This window comes from Artemia franciscana, chromosome 14, assembly GCF_032884065.1.
Source record: "Artemia franciscana chromosome 14, ASM3288406v1, whole genome shotgun sequence".
Classification (NCBI taxonomy): domain Eukaryota; kingdom Metazoa; phylum Arthropoda; class Branchiopoda; order Anostraca; family Artemiidae; genus Artemia; species Artemia franciscana.
The window spans coordinates 7,401,191-7,419,116 of record NC_088876.1 but is presented as its reverse complement, the minus strand read 5'-3'; the positions used below and the strand labels follow the sequence as shown (position 1 = coordinate 7,419,116).

General features: G+C 35.9%; 1 protein-coding gene across 1 annotated transcript in view; it reads left to right on the top strand.

The window, feature by feature from the left end:
- LOC136035261 (DNA excision repair protein ERCC-8-like) overlaps positions 1–17,594 on the top strand; it is a 28,891-nt gene extending 11,297 nt beyond the window's left edge. The window contains exons 3-5 of the mRNA XM_065716932.1: positions 1,415–1,516; positions 12,326–12,531; positions 16,782–17,594. Of these exons, the coding sequence (XP_065573004.1) occupies positions 1,415–1,516; positions 12,326–12,531; positions 16,782–17,503 (1,030 nt within the window). The 3' untranslated portion in view covers positions 17,504–17,594. The remainder of the gene's footprint in view (positions 1–1,414; positions 1,517–12,325; positions 12,532–16,781) is intronic.
- The last annotated feature ends 332 nt before the right edge of the window (positions 17,595–17,926 follow it).

The window sequence follows — 17,926 nt, the reverse complement described above, 5'->3', positions numbered from 1 at the left end:
CTATTGAGTAATGGCCAGCACTTGCTAGCACTGAAGTGAAGAAGCTAGACATATATCTAAATGTGGGTCTTTTAGTCATTTTGGATAGTTTCTGGATCTACAATACCAAAGAATTTGGCAGCATCATTAAATAGTTGTGATTCATCATCTATGTCATCAAAAAATATTATTTATGTACATTAAAAGACTGTTTGATCATGATAGTTCCCAAATGCAGACCACTTGTGAGTTATGATTTATTTGAGCAAGTAGATTTACCTTCTCTTGTAAATATCAAAAATTTCTGCTTTGTAAGTAGCCAGATAGTTTGTCAGCCAACCTGTAATTCGCTGGCTGTTGCTGACAGCAAATGGTTTGGATTTAAGTCATAAAGTATTAAAAAAAACTTGGCAAGAAAAAGTATACTGTTATGCTTGTGAATGCTTGGATGCTTATGCTTGCTGCTTTTACATTATGCTTTTCTTTATTGATGTCTGGATTATAAATAAATCTTATCATGAAACACTACATGGTGCCAGAAGATGGAAGCCAAACCACCAATTATTGGCTGGGATTCAGCTTCCCTGTGGAAGAATGAAGTGCTTTGAAAGGCATTCAAGACTCGTGTTCTTATGACGTCTATCAGACAAATCAAAGAAAAGCAAGTGTGATTATCTTCTCATTTGGGTAGGAGAAAAAGGCGAAAAATATTTGAAAAATTTGCACTTACAGTGGAAGAAACACACTTAGTTGACTCTTACTAAAGAAATTATGTGAATGCAATACCTGTCACCAACAGTGCATTTGCCTGATATAACATCCAGAAACAAGACCAGCATGATAGAGGAAGTATGGACAAAAAAAAATCACAGAGCTCAGAATCTCAGTGAAGTTTTTTAAACATGATTAGTACAAATGAAATGGTTTGTGACAATATAGTTAGTGGCGTCCAAAACCCTATTATGCAAGAAAGACTTCTGGTGAACGGTGAAAACCTAACTTTAGCAACACTAATTGAAAGGTGTTGCTCCTTCCAAATGGATAGTTAAGAACATTTGAAGCCATTACCATTCAAAACAAGAGATTGATGCTTTTGAGAAGCATGACAAGGCTAAGAAAATATGAATAGGCTGTATCATTTTGAAGAAAGAACAGAGATTGTTATTTCTGTTGTGGAAAAAAAAAATTCTGTTTGTAGGGAAAATTTCTTTTTTGCCTGCAAAAGGAAAAAAAAATGTGCCCATGCAGACCCATTCGGTTCCAAAGAATGGTAGTGAAGTCAGTACAAGGGGATGTAGGAGGGGGAGTGTATTTTTCAAAAATTAGCAGGGTGTGCTATTGAGTTTTTCGGTTTCTTTTTTTTTAAGTGAAAATATAACAAAGTATTTTTCAAATTCTATGTATATTTGCATTTGTAGCTCTGTTATATTTTCAGCTTACTCAGTGGCTCCTCTGATGGCACTATAAATATTCATGACTTATGGAACTTTTCTGGAACTCCAAGCTACACTGCAAAAGTTGTATCTAAAGTTACAAAGTAAGTTTTCCCTTGACATATTTGACAGAATACCTGTATACAAGGGGCATGGGGCAGAAGCTCCCTTGAGAAGTATATAACAAACCTTCCCATGTTACAATGTTTACTTTCAACTTTAAAAATTGAGAAGCAAAATTCTTCTCTCAAGTTTCCCTAAAAATAGCGTATTTGTACAATTGTCCTGAGTTTCAGTTCTGTTGGGTAGCATTTGACTGTCAAACCACCACATGACTAGCTTTCAAAGGAAAGTCTGATGGATTTTTTTTTCCCGAAGGTTATTTTTGACCTCTTATTCTACAATTATAGATGAAAATTTTGGACACAGATATTTAAACATCTTGAGGATAATCATTATTTGTCATCAATAAATATTATTAAAGATATTATTAGTTTATTAGCAGATCCGAATTTTCTTACATGGGTATACCAACTACCTGCCTATATAATGTACCACTCAATGTTACACAGGTATTAAATACTACAAACTCTAATAAATCCAGCAATATAGTGAAAGTCAAGAAAGTTTACTCCAAGTTCAGGTTTTTCATAAGCATAGCGTGCGAAAATTATGTATTTCGATTAGTTTTTTTATAAATAACCCTGTAAAATAGGGTTAAATAGCGCGGTTAAATGAACTAGTGGTTAAATAAGCTCTTCCAGATAATTTGTTGGGTTACAAAAAAAGAAGAATAATTACATTCCGAAATTTCGAGCTCAATACTGGTCTCTTTGAGAGTGTGGAATATCCGAACTAGGGATCACTGTTCAGCCTCTTCAAGATTTTTTTTTGACAAATCAGATTTGAGGTTTTGTTTCGTGTTTCGTTTTGCTTTTCTCACAAATTATGCACACCTCCTTTTGGTTGAAAATTGCCTCTTTGTTTGGTTTTGGTTTGTCCCTTTGTTAAACTTGAAAAGTATTGACATTAATCTGGTTAGATCAAAGAGTTAAAATTGTTACAGAGTAGATAAGCGGCTTAAATACGTTTTTTTTTACAAAGACATGGGCTGATAAAAGTTAGTAAACAAATATCGTGTGGATGTGAACTGACCATCAATTTCAGCAGTAACTTACTAGTATGCCTTAAAAACGGGAAAAAAAATGCCTGGTTGATCTCATGGAGCTAAGGGACCATGGTCCCTTTATCTTTCTTACTTGTCCTACATGGTAAATTCTATTTTTGTATAATTCCTAAGTTTTTTTTACTAGTATCATTTATCATCCGGTAGACAATAATACATTTTTTTGGCAAAAAAAGTGATTTTGTTTTAAATATTGTGTTCCGTTGATTACGAAAGCGAGTAGATGTACCAACTTCCTTTAAGGCCGTGATTAAGTGAACTGATGGAACTTGAAAATCTCATGTTAAATTGAAAATTTATATTTAAAAAGTACTCAAGTATTCAATGGCGGAAGATGCCGCTTTTAATATCAGACCATAGCTTCTTGAAGATGCTACAAAATGTTTGAAAGGATTTTGTTCTATTTCCTCTAATTGCTTAGAAATCTTAGAAAATGTCTAGGTCTTTTTCACAAGTGTACTCTATGAAGGATATTGCTTTTGGAACAAAATCGGTACTATCATGAGCAGAAGACAATAACCTGTAAGATGATTGGAACCATTTTTTGATGTATTTTCCTGTTTTCTAACAGTCCCATAGAATATTTTCAGCTACCTGAAATTTTTACAAGTCGGTTGCCAGAAAGAATCTTTTCAGATCGCCGATAATACCCCCTAGAGACCAAAATGACAAGCTGGTATAATCAGCTGCTTGTTAATAGAGTGTGAAATTTTCATAAATTATTTCAATGCAATGAAGAAACCTAGAAATGAGAAATAGTCAGGAGCCTTCAGTAAAGTTGTGCACACAAAGCCGAAATCATGGGGAAAATTAAATCAAAGCGAGGTATGCATCTTAAAAGTGTTACCACACATAGACAGCGCCTTTGTAAAAAGTATTTAGAGCTTGGTAGATGCAAATATCCAAAATACCTAATAATGCGGTACGCCGAAGAACTAGACAAGTCAAGAGATTTAGGTCAAGCGACAAACCTTGAGATGGAGCAGAACCCTGTAGCTTCTTCCCCGTTGCCCTACCGGATCGTGACTGGTGGTAGAAACTTGGATTGCGACGAATTGAAGGATTGCCGACGGATTTTTGATCCTGCATTTTTCATGCGCGATCTGGAGACTAAAGTTTGGAAGCACAGATGAGCTTTATTTTATACTCTATTTATTAAGCCGAATTCTTATGCGTTTTCATTTAAAATGTTTTTAAAAATCCAAGAAAGATTTTTCTTCTGGGTCTTGATAAACTTTTCAAAGATTCAAAATTTTTCAAACAAAAAAAAATCGACAATTTATGGTCTTTGATGTGACCCCAGCATAGAAGTCAATCTGGAAAGTACGGTGGCAAAAAGGAAAGTATTAGGCCGCACACAAAAATGAAAAGTGAAATCCATATCGAGAGTACAACAACAAACGGAGAAATAAATTGCAACTCCTTGCTTGAATTTTGACTCGGTGATGACGGAATAGTTCGGCTAAATACACAGAACCCATCTCTAGCGATCGCTGAAAAAGATCATTTGATACATTTAAAAAAAATAAAAATAGTAATTTGTCAGTGCGACAATCTTCGAGGTTATTTTTTTTTAATTTTGACGAAGTGACAGGCTCGTCATTCCAACTTCGCATTGCTGCAATTCATATTGCTGATACCTTCGCAAAATCCATCCGATAAATTTCTTCAAAAATTGTGCTTTAAAAAATGACGTTATTTGAATTAGCAATTGAAAACTGTCATTCCCTTTTAATTTTCTTCTCTTGTATGCGTCTTTTCCCCTTGGAGGAATGATTTATGAATTCAGTTAAAAATATTTTAAAATTATTCTCAACCTGGACCCCAGAGCCTGGAAGAGGGGGGAAGACTACTGATCCTCTTCCTTAAATGTCGGGTCTTACTGCACTTGATAGTGAAGAAAGCTATTCTATCGGTAAAACACTGTAGTGAGTAAGGTCATGGATAACCAAAATTTTCTAGTTGTAATTATTTTAGAAAACTGAACGAATTATGCCTTAGACGATGCAGTATGTCAAGTTTGGATACAAATGTTCTAGTCGAAAAAGGAAGAGAGGGAGGCGTTTTTTTAGAGAAATGGTCAAATAATTATTTTATTAATTAGGTCAAATAAATCAGGACCAAGAGAATATATTTGCAGGAAAGATAAGAAGTTTTTTGTTTGATATACCATAATATGTACTTAATAAGCAGAAGGAAGTAGAAATACTGACGATTTACAATAGTAAAAACATTACAGAATAATAATAATGAATAACAATACTTTTATTATAATGGTCGATTGTGACAAAATAACAAGAGCTAAGAGCTCATGTAGCACTTGTGACGAGGTCGGAAGAGCCAAGAGCTCATATGGCATGAGCTCTAGCAAAATTTTAAGAATCAACAGATCGCTTTAAAAGGAAAATCAGAGGCTTAATGCCGGTCAGGACTAAAAATAAGAGCTCTGAGTCACAAGGTCCTTCTAAATGTCAAAATCCATTAAGATCCGATCACCCACTCGTAAGATAAAAATACCTAAATTTTTCTATTTTTTCCAAATTAACAACCCGCAGCTCCCTCAAAGACAACGGAACCGTTCCAATTATGTCAATCATGTATCTATAACTTGTGCTTTTTCTTCCCATCAAGTTTCATCCCGATCTCTCCACTCTAAGCATTTTCCAAGATTTCCGGTTTCCCCTTCCAACTCCCTCCAATGTCACTGGATCTGATCGGGATTTAAAACCTGAGTTCTAAACAATAAGATCCTTCTAAATATCAAATTTCATTAAGATCTGATCACTCGTTGTTAAGTTACAAATATCTCATTTTATCTAATTTTTCGAATTACTCCCCCTCCCCCAACTCCACCAAAGAGAGCAGATAAGGTCCGGTTATGTCAGACACTTATCTTGGACTTGTGCTTATTCTTCCCACTAAGTTTCATCCTGATCTCTCCGCTTTAAGCGTTTTCCAAGATTCCCCCCCCAATGACACTAAATCCAGCTGGGATTTAAAGTAAAAGATCTGAGTTACGAAGTTTTTCTAAATATGAAGTTTCATAAGGATCTGATCATTTCTTCGTAAGTTAAAAATACCTCTTTTTTAATGTTTTAGAATTAACCCCCCAACTCTCCCAAAAAGAGCGGATTTGTTCCGGTTATTTCAATCATGTGTCTAGGGCTTGTGCTTATTCTTCCCACCAAGTTTCATCCCGATCCCTCCACTCTAAGTGTTTTCCAAAATTTTAGGTTCCCCCCAAGCCCCCCCCCCCCCCAATGTCACCGAATCTGGTCGGGATTTAAAATAAGAGCTCTAAGATACGATTTCCTTCCAAACATCAAATTTCATTAAGAAGTGATAACTCCTTCGTAAGTTAAAAACACCTCATTTTTTTATAATTTTCAGAATTAACCCCCCCCCCCCAACTACCCCAAAGAGAGGGGATCCGTTCCGGTCATGTCAATCACATATCTAGGACTTGTGATTATTTTTCCCACCAAGTTTCATCCCGATTCTTCGGCTCTAAGCGTTTTCAAAGATTTTAGGCCCCCTCGACTCCCCCCAATGTCACCGGATACGGTCGGGATTTAAAATAAGAGCTCTGAGACATATATCCTTCAAAATATCAAATTTAAATAAGATCCGATAATTCCTTCATAAGTTAAAAATACCTAATTTTTCAGAATTAACCCTCCCCCAACTCCCCCAAAGAGAGCGGATCCGTTCCGGTTATGTCAATCACGTATCAAGGACTTGTGTCTATTGTTCTCACTAAGTTTCATCCCGATCCCTCCACTCTAAGCGTTTTCTAAGATTTTAGGTCTCTCCATCCTAACTTTCCCCAATGTCACCTGATCCGGTCGGGATTTAAAATAAGATCCCTGAGACACGATATCTTTCCCAACATCAAATTTCATTAAGATCTGATCACCCGTTCGTAAGTTAAAAATACCTCCTTTTTTCTAATTTTCTCGATTTAACCGATTTATTTAAATAATAAAGGACACCAAAGATTATGTTTTATTTATCCGTATATAACAGTAGTAATTATAGCAGCATAGACTATAAAGGTATTTCGTCACATCTTACTCTGGTCAGTTGAGTCCCTTTTTTTAATTCGACCAGCTAAATCTACCTCCTTTCTTGCGTAAATGAAGTAGAGGAAAGCTCAGCAAGCTCAGGTCCTATATTTTTTCTTTCTTGCTGGAAGCCCTCTGTACTTGTCTTTATATTATTTGATTCCATGGAAGATCGATGTTAAAAGACAAAATTCCTAAGCAAAAGGACTCCCACTTTTTTATTGTTTTTAACAGGGACTTTAGCAGATAAAAATTAGTACCAAATAAGTAAGCACGTTTTTATTCTCTTTTGTCGAGCCGTTCGCTTATCACCTCCGAACTCCTTCCGTTTTTTATTTTTTCGTTTTTGAGTGATTTTTTTGAAGCTTGTGTCCTCCAATTTTCATTCGTTATGAATAACATCTAAAAATTTCGCAGTGGAGCGGCATCGACGACTTCGTGTCATTGCTTATAGTTTTTGATTTGTGAATCCTTTTCGTTTTTGGGATTAACGACACTTGTGACAACAAAGGTCCTTGCGTCGGTGGCGTATTTCCACTATTCAGCAATTTGAAATGTCGAACAAAACGCACAAATGTTCATCGAACGATGGATCGGTTTCGAAGCATGGCGACCCAGGGCCTTTACGATTCCGGGACATTTGTTTAAATCCCCGCCCCCGAAAATAAAATCCTGGGAAAGGGTCTATATATTGGCAAGTTCTTCAGTCTAAAACTTTTAGGAAAGTCTCATTCATTTTATGAAAGAAACTCTCTAATACTGTTTTTCTTGCTATGAATACTGTTCTCCTAAACCTTGCATAAGATCTTTTGACGTTGATCAGATTTTCTAAAGTTGTTGCTATGGCATAAATTCTTTCATTTTTCATGTAGTCCTTCTTTGCCTCATCACAGTCTCCATTCCACCAAATGTCGTCGTTTGTGTGAGTCCTTTTTGAGCTACCTTTTATTGGAATAGGTTTGTTTGCTGCTGTCAATATACTGCCTTGAAATACACGATTTTTAATTTCATCAATCAATGTCTCTGCTTCCACTAATACCTGAATTGATATGTTTTCAAGTTGATCTCTATATTCAAGCCAATTTGCTGTTTTCAACCTGAACTGAGGAGTGCATTTGCTGTCCAATTGGGCTGGATTGCTACTGATATTATGACCCTCAAAGTAGATATTTATGGAGGAATGATCACTAAATAGCATTATATGATCTGGAATTGCAACAGTAATCCTTGTGGCTAAATTAGGGTAGCAAATGTTAGGTCAATTGTTTTGTGACCAATAAAATGAATTATACGGGTTTACAATTCATTAGGAGTGACCATGCAAATTGGAGATTGCAACAGAAAATCCTCCATACTCCTTCCAGATGAGTTCACAATATCACACTTACACCAAACTTTGCTGCGTGCATTAAAATCACATGTTATTATCAGTCCTTCATTAGCAGAAATTTTCTTTGATAACTCATTAATAATACCACCAATTTCACTGTTGTTGCCATTTGCGTTGTAAACATTTATAATGTTAATGGTTGATCCATCTTGTTGAAGTACCCTGCAGCCATTGATTTCAACTTTATAATCTGGATGATCAATCTCCCATTCAGTTAAATGTAAATGCTTTTTCACTCAGGTCATTACTCCACCTTTTGTACCTTCTGATGTGTCTTTTCTTATCACATTGTATCCTTTGATAGTCAGATTTATATGCGGCTGCAACCATGTCTCTTGTATGCATATTACATCAACCTCATTCTCCTGACAATATTTTAAAATAAGGTCTTTTTTCTCTTTCATTACTGACTGGGCGTTCCATGATAAAATTTTAAGCTTCATTTTGACCATTGTCAGTTATTCCATTCATATTACAAATACTGGCAATCTTTTGCTGATTCAGACACCCTAACTCTAATTCTTCCACAAATCTGCAAAGGCATTCAATTCGACGATATAGTAACATGTTGCTCATTTCCAACAATTCGGCTTTACAGAGTAAACCTATTACCATCTTTTCTGCAGTTTCTTGTTTAGTAAACTTTCTCATCTGTTCAACACTGTTGGCTGAAGTAGAATTGTTTGGTGCTAGTCTTTCAAATGTGTCCTGTTAGCTGCATCTGCATAGCTCTTATAAGCTACTCGAGCCATCCTGTAACCTATTTGGTAACGTTCTAACACTTAAAGTATTTCACGATTTTATTTCCTCACTGGGCAAGCAAACAAAGGAGAGGCATAATTTCCTCCAAAAGTGGCACAAAAATAAGCCCTTGGTTTGTCTGGTGAGATATCACTTTTCAAAGGACATTTATCTGATGAATGTTTATTTAAACAACGTAGGCAAATTGGCTCCTTGGCTCCGCAATCCTTTTGCAGGTGATTCTACACTGCATGATTCTACGATGGTAAACATGAACTTCTCTCTTCCTCCCTCAAAACCAAATGTTTAGAGGTAATGTATCACCTTCGAATATTTCCATTACTGCAAAACCATCTTCTAGTTTTCTTGTTTCCTTGTCGATCCTTTTCTGTCTCACTATGTCATGTATTACCATTACACTTTGTGGGCACTCCTTTATATCTCCTGTTGTTTGGTTAAGAGGAACTCCCTTTACAATTCCTCTCACAAGGGACACTTCCAATTTTGCTGTTGCCTTAATGTCACCAATTTTTTCAATGCTCACAATTATATTTGTTGCATCCTTATTTTGAAGGTATACAGTCATTATAGACTTGCCCCTCATAACATCAAACTCAAACTTGCGACTTGTGAGCAATACTTTAAAAGACTTTACCAGATCAAAGTCAGGTGGTAAAACTTCCTCTTTATTGATCACTTCTATTTCAACCTGTGGCTTGTGAGTAATATTCAAATAGTGGCTTGTGAGCAATACTTTAAAAGGCTTCCATTAATTGTCCTGTGGTGGCGCAGTGGGTTTGACCTTAGCTTGGTAATACGGGACCCAGAGATCGAATCATGCTGCAGCAATGCACTGCAGGGCCGACGCAGGGACCTTAGTAGTCAAGAAGCGTCGTTAACCTGATACAATACAATACTTTAAAAGGCTTTACCAGATTAAAGTCAGGTGGTAAAACTTCCTCTTTATTGATCACTTCTATTTCAACCTTGGTGGCAAGTTGTTCTGCTGTGGGAATATTAACATTTAAAAACTGTTTGGGTGGTTTATCAATATTCTGTCTTTTTGTCTCAAGAATATAGGATTTATTAACATCTGGTGAAACATATCTTCTTTTACGATCAATTTCTGGATTTGACCAAGCCTTGGTATTTCTGTTTGTCTTTCGACTCCTTCCTCATCATATGGGTTTCCAACTACCCTAATCTCATCATCACTTTCACATGGCAGTGCTGGGAATTGCTCTGTACTTAATGGAGTAAATCTATTAGCTAGGCACATTGTAACATGGGGGGGTTGTGTGCTTTTTCTTGTTGAATCACTGAGTTTTGTTGAGGATCTACACAATTTGATGGTGCTGTAGTATAGCCATGGCTATAGAAAGATTGACTCTAATGCTGGTTATGCCAACCTAGTGGAGGTCCATACTGCCCAGGAGTCAGCTGAAAAGGCTGAGCCCAATTCAGTATCCCGTGCTTTCGATTATAGTAAGGGTTAATTGGCACAAATTGTCCCTGACCACCCTGGGGTTCTGACAGATTATTCATCCTTCCCAGTTTAATTTCAACTTATATCATACAATTGTCTAAAAGTTTTAAAAGGCAAAAGACTCAATGAATTCTAAAGTATCGCAAGTACTTACATAAAATTGTAAACTTGATGCAACGATTTTACATCGAACCGTTAATCTTTTCTTCCTCGTTATTGGTCCATTCAAAGAATTGTTTCTAAGTGATGATAAAACTCCCGAGTTACGCTGAGCCAGAAAAACCCTACTTGGTAAGCAATCCCATTTACGTGATGCAAGTTTCTATGCATGGATATCTAAATCATTTCCACCCTCTTTGCAAATTAGACGTCCTGACGGATCAATAGCTAAATATTTTCAGAAATGATCCAATTAATGAACTTGCTAGACCGGCTATCAGACAAGATTATAGTGACCGTAGTCAAAGAGATCGATTCGGGCGAAAGAATTGAATGTTTTTTGTATGAATGTAACAATTGAGAGAGAATTACATCGTCGTTGAGATGCTAAGAAAAAGTTTGTAGTAAAAATAATTGGTTAAGTGTTTGATTACCCTCGTGCGTGGTTATACTGTATGTTTTCTGCTGATTATAATGATTGCTGTTTTTGTTTGTCTTTAGCTAAAATTTGCGCTTTTCTTCTTTTTTGTTCTTTTTTTTTTTCGTTATCTCACATTACGAGACTTGAGAGATATCACATGATATTTTCCGCGAGAATAACCCCATTTAGTACGAGTTTCAGTGTTTTTATTTTTATGTGGGAGAGACATGGGGGGGGGGCAAGCTTTTAAGGTAAAAGTTAAAGTTGAATTAGATTTTGTTAGTTAAGCTTTGGCTAAATTTGGTTACAAACGTCAGAAATAGGTTAATAACCTAACCAAATCTAACCTAATCTGTCATCATCAAACCTTGCATTAAATTCAAAAAGTTGACTGACAGCGCTGACTGAATCCCAGGAGAAAAAAAGGTATTTCGGACATTCAACGGCGAATGTTCGACATTCACGAATGTCGAACATTCACGGTAAAATAGATATGTGAACTATAGTGCACGTCCTAGACTAGCTCATCAAAGACATATTTCAGAGTGCGATGCTGTATGGCACCAAGTAACTTGAAAGCGTTAACTAGTACTGCTCACCGCTCATTGCAGCACCAAGTCGCAAGAGGCCGACCCAGTTTCGCTCGCTATTTCCTCCACACCGATCTATTTTAAAGTCTCCGTATTTACATCCTCTCAAGAAGTTCCAATTTATCTGAATTGTGAGTTTGTTGATTTTAATTAAAATCAAGTAGTTGCTGGTAACAAGTCATGGCTAATTGTAAGAACAATGTCTGCTGGACTTGTATGCAAAATGAGGGACTGAATTTGCTTAGACTCACAGTCAAACGTGTGACCTAAGCCTCATAGGCTTGGCTGCTTGTAGTCTAAAGGTGGAATACCGTGTCATAGAATTGACACATGACAAACAAGTCCCCTGGACTTACAGTTGAAGGATGAGACCTATAATTTTCCAACTGTTTGGTTAAATGGCCATTGGGGTGCAAGCCTGCTTTTTATTTGGCCCTAGATGGTTGGCCGAATAGGACAATCTTTGGCAATGCATCATTCTTTGTCTGCTTGGAACGTGCAGATGAAGTGAACGTGTCATTATACCATGTCCTAGCCATATCAACCTTCTTCTCATTATTGCCCGTAAAAGCGGGATAGAACCACAAATTTTGCACAGCTTTCTGTTTGAAATACGGTCAGTCGGGTACCCAATGCGGGTACCCAAATGAATCCGTTGACAATTCCTCTGGTAAACATCTAACAAATCTTCCTCCATATTTTGAAGTGCCCACGTTTCAGAACCACTGTCATCACTGTGGCTTCAAATATTCCAATATTGATACCTATCTTGTATTATATTAACGGGATCATTACGAAACAAACATTTATTTATCACCTAAATGAATAATGAATTTGGATGAACAATAAAATAATGTTTTTTTCTTTTTTTTTTAGGAAAAATAGAAACTGCCACAGGCAAAGTTGCGAATGTGTACAATGGCTACCAACAGATACTGGTATGTTTGTTACCAGCGGAATGGATAAGTTTCTCAAAGTTTGGGATACGAATGCCATGATGGCTGTTGATGTTATTAAGCTGGAAGGCAGAATTTACCAACACCATATATCTCCTATGGTTTCTCGCCGATCACTAGTTGCAGGTATTTTCTTTAAGTTTAACTTGTTCCAGGCAGGAGCGAAAAAGTAAGGTTTAAATTACGTTTTATTTTGGGTGTTTCACTTCTTTCATTTCATTTTCTTTTATTTCTCTTACTTCTTTTATTCGGAGCTCAAACTAAAGGTGTATCTAAGAAACTTAAGAAAAGGCGAAAAGGGTGTTAGAGTACTGGTATTGTTTCTGGTTATCTGGTTATGGTTATCTGGTTATTCTGGTTATTATCTGGTTATCTATGGTTTCTGGTTATCTTTCATTTCATTTTCTTTTATTTCTCTTACTTCTTTTATGCGGAGCTCAAACTAAAGGTGTATCTAAGAAAGGCGAAAGGGTGTTAGAGTACTGGTATTGTTTCCAAATTGAAATCAATCAAGAGACAATCTACTGCCAGAGAGAATCTGTTTGTCATTTCTGTGCTTATTCAGGCTATTTGGAGTGATATTTGGAAATTATTTAGATATGAGTTTAATTTTTTTATGTTCTGTTTAATTTACCTTTACTCGTTTTTCCCCGTTTATAAAGGCTCCCGCACCTGAAGTCAAAATACTCGGATCTATATTATTCAAAGTTTGTTGTTTTTCTCCTGTTTTTTTCCACTGCTTTGTTTAGATATTCTACCCACTTCTCTCTCTATATTTTCATTTATGTTCTTATTTTATATATGTTTTCTCCTGAAAGATTTCGAATAATGCAACTGTAAATAGAAAAACAACAAGATATGTAATTTTTATTTAATTTCTATGGGGCTGTAAAAATTTGGGACTATTTTTGGCAAAATTCGCGTTTTGGTAATTTCTGGTGGCTTATTTTATTCTATTTTTTTATCATGATGCTTGGATATGGCAAAGTTTTTCTTTTTACGCCTTTTCTTCGATTCTGCCCAAGTTTGCTAAAACTGACGGATTTGAAAAATAAGGAGAGATGGGCCTAGAAAAATAAAATAGATGGGCCTTGAACAGTAACTTTTTGTGCACGATAGGGAACAACAGATACTACAGCATTTATCACTGGTTTTACCCGGAGGTGGGCAATTGCTGCTTGGAGCTTTTTTATTCTAAAGCTTAAATGTGAATAATTCTTGTATTATACATTTCTTTAATGTATTCTTGTTTCCAAGTGACAGGGGGTATCTCCCTTCCACCATTACCCAGGCCCAGTGCCCTTTCCGAAAGAATGTTCTTTTTCTCTGCTTTATAATTTAAAAATTAGGAATGTGAATATATGCTCGTATATGTATGGGTCCTCGCAAAAATTAAAAAACTTAATGGTTCAATTGCTTTTGTAAATGCATATCCTAAGAATATGTCAACATTAATTTTTTCACATTAATTTTGACGTTTAATTAAACTTCATGTTATTTTTTTTTTTTTTACTGATTAAGATTGAAGCAAGTTTTATGCATATGACGTTAAATATCCGTTACAGTTTTGTGTTTGAGTGATATAACGTGTACTTAGTAACTTTTATCGGCAACTTTGTAATCATGGCTACTCGTATTGGCAACTACCAACTTTCACGGCCTTGGCAACTTTATAAAAAAAAGCATCATACCAGCAAAATTAGTATTAGCCGTCAATGATGTTATTACCTTAGTCTAAGTCATTTAGCCTTAGGTAAGAAGGAATTATTTGTAGGCTAAGAAGGATCTCAATAATAACAAAACTATCATCATTCATCCGCAGAATGTGTCCTAGCCATTCCATCCTTTCTCTTGTTATAGCCCAAGAAAGTGGAATTGAATTATATTTTTCGTGCAGCTTACTGTTTCAAGTATGTTTAGTCAGACGGTTACCCAAAGGAATCCTTAGAAAATTTCTCTTGAAAATATCTAGCAGTTTCTCTTCCCCTTTTCGTAGTGCCCACTCTTCAGAACCATTTTTGACCACTGTCATCGCTGTAGCTTCCAATATTTTAATCTTGGTTTGCAGACCGATCTTCCTATTCTTCAAAAAAAAATTCAACTGCGAAAAAAAAACTTTGGTGTTGGATATCCCACCGTCTTTACAATCAATGCTACCTATGTAAGTGAAGCTGTCCGCTTGATTGATATTCGCGTTACTCAACATCACTTCTTCACCTTCTTGATATTAGTTTTCAAACTACTTTTGCAACCTGAACTCGCAGAACCTCTAAAAGTTCATTCATTTTGCTTACAATTTCGTCTAGGATGTTTAAATCATCAGCATAATCTAAGTCTACGAGAGTTTACTTCTCCATTTGATTCCATGTTTCAAAATACCTTTGCTACGCTGCTTAGGATAAAGTCCATCAAATGATCCATATAAAGGAGGATAGAACGCAGCCCTGCTTAACTTCTGATTTGATACGAAACCACTTTAATGTATTTATATGGTATACTATAAAAGGATAGGATCGTCGCTGAAGCTCTTCTATCAGCTGATCAAACGCATGCTACTAACCTATAAAACTGAGCACTACAGGTGCTAGATGACTCAGTCAATTCTCAATTATTAATTTAACAGTGAAAATATGATCAACGCATCCTCTACCCTTTCTAAAACCATTTTGTTTTTCTCTTAAAAATTTATCTACCGCATCTCTAATTCTAAAAGTATCATCATACTAAGTAATTTGCTTTTCTATAGAAACCAGGCCATTACCACACTCACTCTCTCACCTTTCTTATGGAGAGGTTTAATTAGTTTTCCTAAAATTGCTGGGTACTTCCTTTTTTCGAAGATCATATTTACAACCTTCAGTAACTTATCTCTCACAACCTCTATATTAACAAAAACTCATACTACACTAATCAGCACTTGGGGCCTTGTAGTTTTCTAATCCCTTTAGTACTGTGACTATTTCTTCCTGACAAAATGAATATTTCTTCACATCCAAATTGTCACAAACTTTTCATTATTCTATATATCTTTTCCTATAGTTCTGTCATGTTTTATCCCATTCTCAAAATGTTCTGCCCATATCTCTTTCCTTGTCACTAATTGTGGCTCGGTCCTGTATTTAACTGGGGCAAGTCGAGATTGACTATTCCCTCTCAATTTATTAACATACCAGTACAATATTTACTATCATGCTGCCTGGCTGCTTCTTCCAGATCTTAGACAATCTTGTCCATGGCATCCGCTTTACATATCTTAATTCACATCCTTATGCTTTGTGCACTTTTTTTACATTCCTCTTATTTTCATATGATCTATATCTCAAATAATTCTTGTAGAGGTCCCTAATAAAGTATTCCCACTAATATTCCTAGCTGCGTTTCTAACTCTCTTCCCTAAGACACCATCAGCGACTACAGAAACTATTTTATTAAAATTATTCCGTACTTCTTCTTCATTATCAAGTTTCAGACTATCCAGTTTAGTGTTCAAGTGTTCCTGGAAAGTTTCTCTCAAAGTCTCATTCTGGAGTTTACCGGCGTCATAAATTTCTGATAGCTGACCCTTCCTAAATTAGATGATTATACTTACTTATAAAATCAATAATAGCACTCCCATTTACCCTAGTATCTTGTGTCATTCCTGCCAGTCTTCGGTTTACAATAACATAATCAAAACGTTAGCTGTCTTACTACGGAAGGCTACATACGGAAAGGCAACCCATAATAGATACCTTAGCTAGGAAGGGGTTTTTCAGTCCAAAAAAAGCCCACAAAAACAAACGAAACCCAGAAAAAATATCCATTCATCAGAATCAATCGCAAAGCCTGTGTTGTTTACACTGCTTGCACTGAGTCAACGTCGGTATGTTGAATTCAAGGTGCCCTATCCCCTAAAAAAGAGGAGTTCCTCTAAATAGGGCGGGTCATAAGAGAGTTTTTTGAGAGCAGTAGTTAATCGGTAAAGAATTTACCCTCACTGATATCGTTAAAATAATATCAAGATAATGATATATAAATAAAAGTCAATATTTATTGGGAATGAATCGTGCTGTCGAACGTATTTAAAAAATAAAAGCTATTTTTGTATCAGCTATAAATGGATTGAATCGAGAAGCGGTCAAGGGGTGTGACAGATTTTGCCACACACATGTAGAAAACCTTCATAAAATACTGGTAGTCTGTGGATCACAGTGTTTAACAACGCTTCTTTTAAGATAGTAATCAATTTAGTGCTGTTTCTTCTTTAAAGTATTTCATCTTTTCTTCTCATAAAATGAAATTTTGTTTTTAAGTTGAAGGTCATTGCTGCTTTTTTTAACATCTGCCTGAACCAATAGACGAACAGCATTGCAGTTACATTATTTTATCTTTTTCAGTTGCAACCAGCTCAAACAATGTTAGTTTATTTGACTTGTTAACTGGGTCCAGTACTCATCAGCTAATCGGTCACACAGAAACGGTGATTTGTACACGGTTTTCAAATCGAGACGAAAATCTTCTTGCAACTGCAGGCAAAGATCATAATATCATATTTTGGGATGTTAGAAGTGCGAAGTCTTACCTCAAAACCTTGAAATACAAGAGAAGTGATAAAATAGAAAGCTCACATACTGGTAGTATTTGTAGTTTGTCTTTTACTTCTGATGGTTTATATTTATTATCGTTAGGTAATGATAAAAGACTTCGTCTGTGGAATACATTCAGTTTGGAAAGCGTGGATGTTTCTTACCCTAAAATACCAGTAGAAAGTAAAAGATTTTATAGAATGGCTGTGACCAATGAACTTAGGAATAACAAAGTATTTGTGCCATCAGAAGGGAAAATTATTGTTATTGATATATTTTCAGGAAATCTTGAAAAAACTTTGATTGGGCACCACAATTATATCCATAGCTGCGTTTATTCTGATATTTGTCAAGAGCTTTATAGTGGTGGTGTTGACCAAAGTGTGCTAGTGTGGTCTTGTGATCGGACGAGAAATAGTTTATATGAACGTTATTTGAAAGAAAGGGAACTGAACGATGTAAACTACGTTCCTAGAAATGTAATTCGTCCTATTATTAGATCTCAGGCTGGGACTGTTTATGATTATAGTTGAATTTTAGTGCTTTTAGAATATGTTACTTATTCAATTTTATAAAAAGGATATATATTTCTTTAATTATTTATTATACATTTTTTTTATTCCACCGGAGTTTTAGTTTTCGAAGGGTAGAAATCATCATTTGGGTGCACTTAGCCATCAGATCTGGAGGGGAGACGATGATTTGGAGGAAAGGCCTCTGATCTAGAAGAGGAGATAGCTGATCTGAACGTGTAAACATCTGGTCTGGAACGGAGCTACACCTAAAGCTGTGGGTGCACACTTAGACATTTTATCTAGAGGGGAGCTGCACATACACCTGTATGGGCGTACTTAGACATATGGTCTTGAGGAGAGTTGCTCCTACAACTGTATGGGCACATTTGTCATCTGGAGGGGAAGTGATAATTTCAAGTATACCCTATTTTTTACCTTATT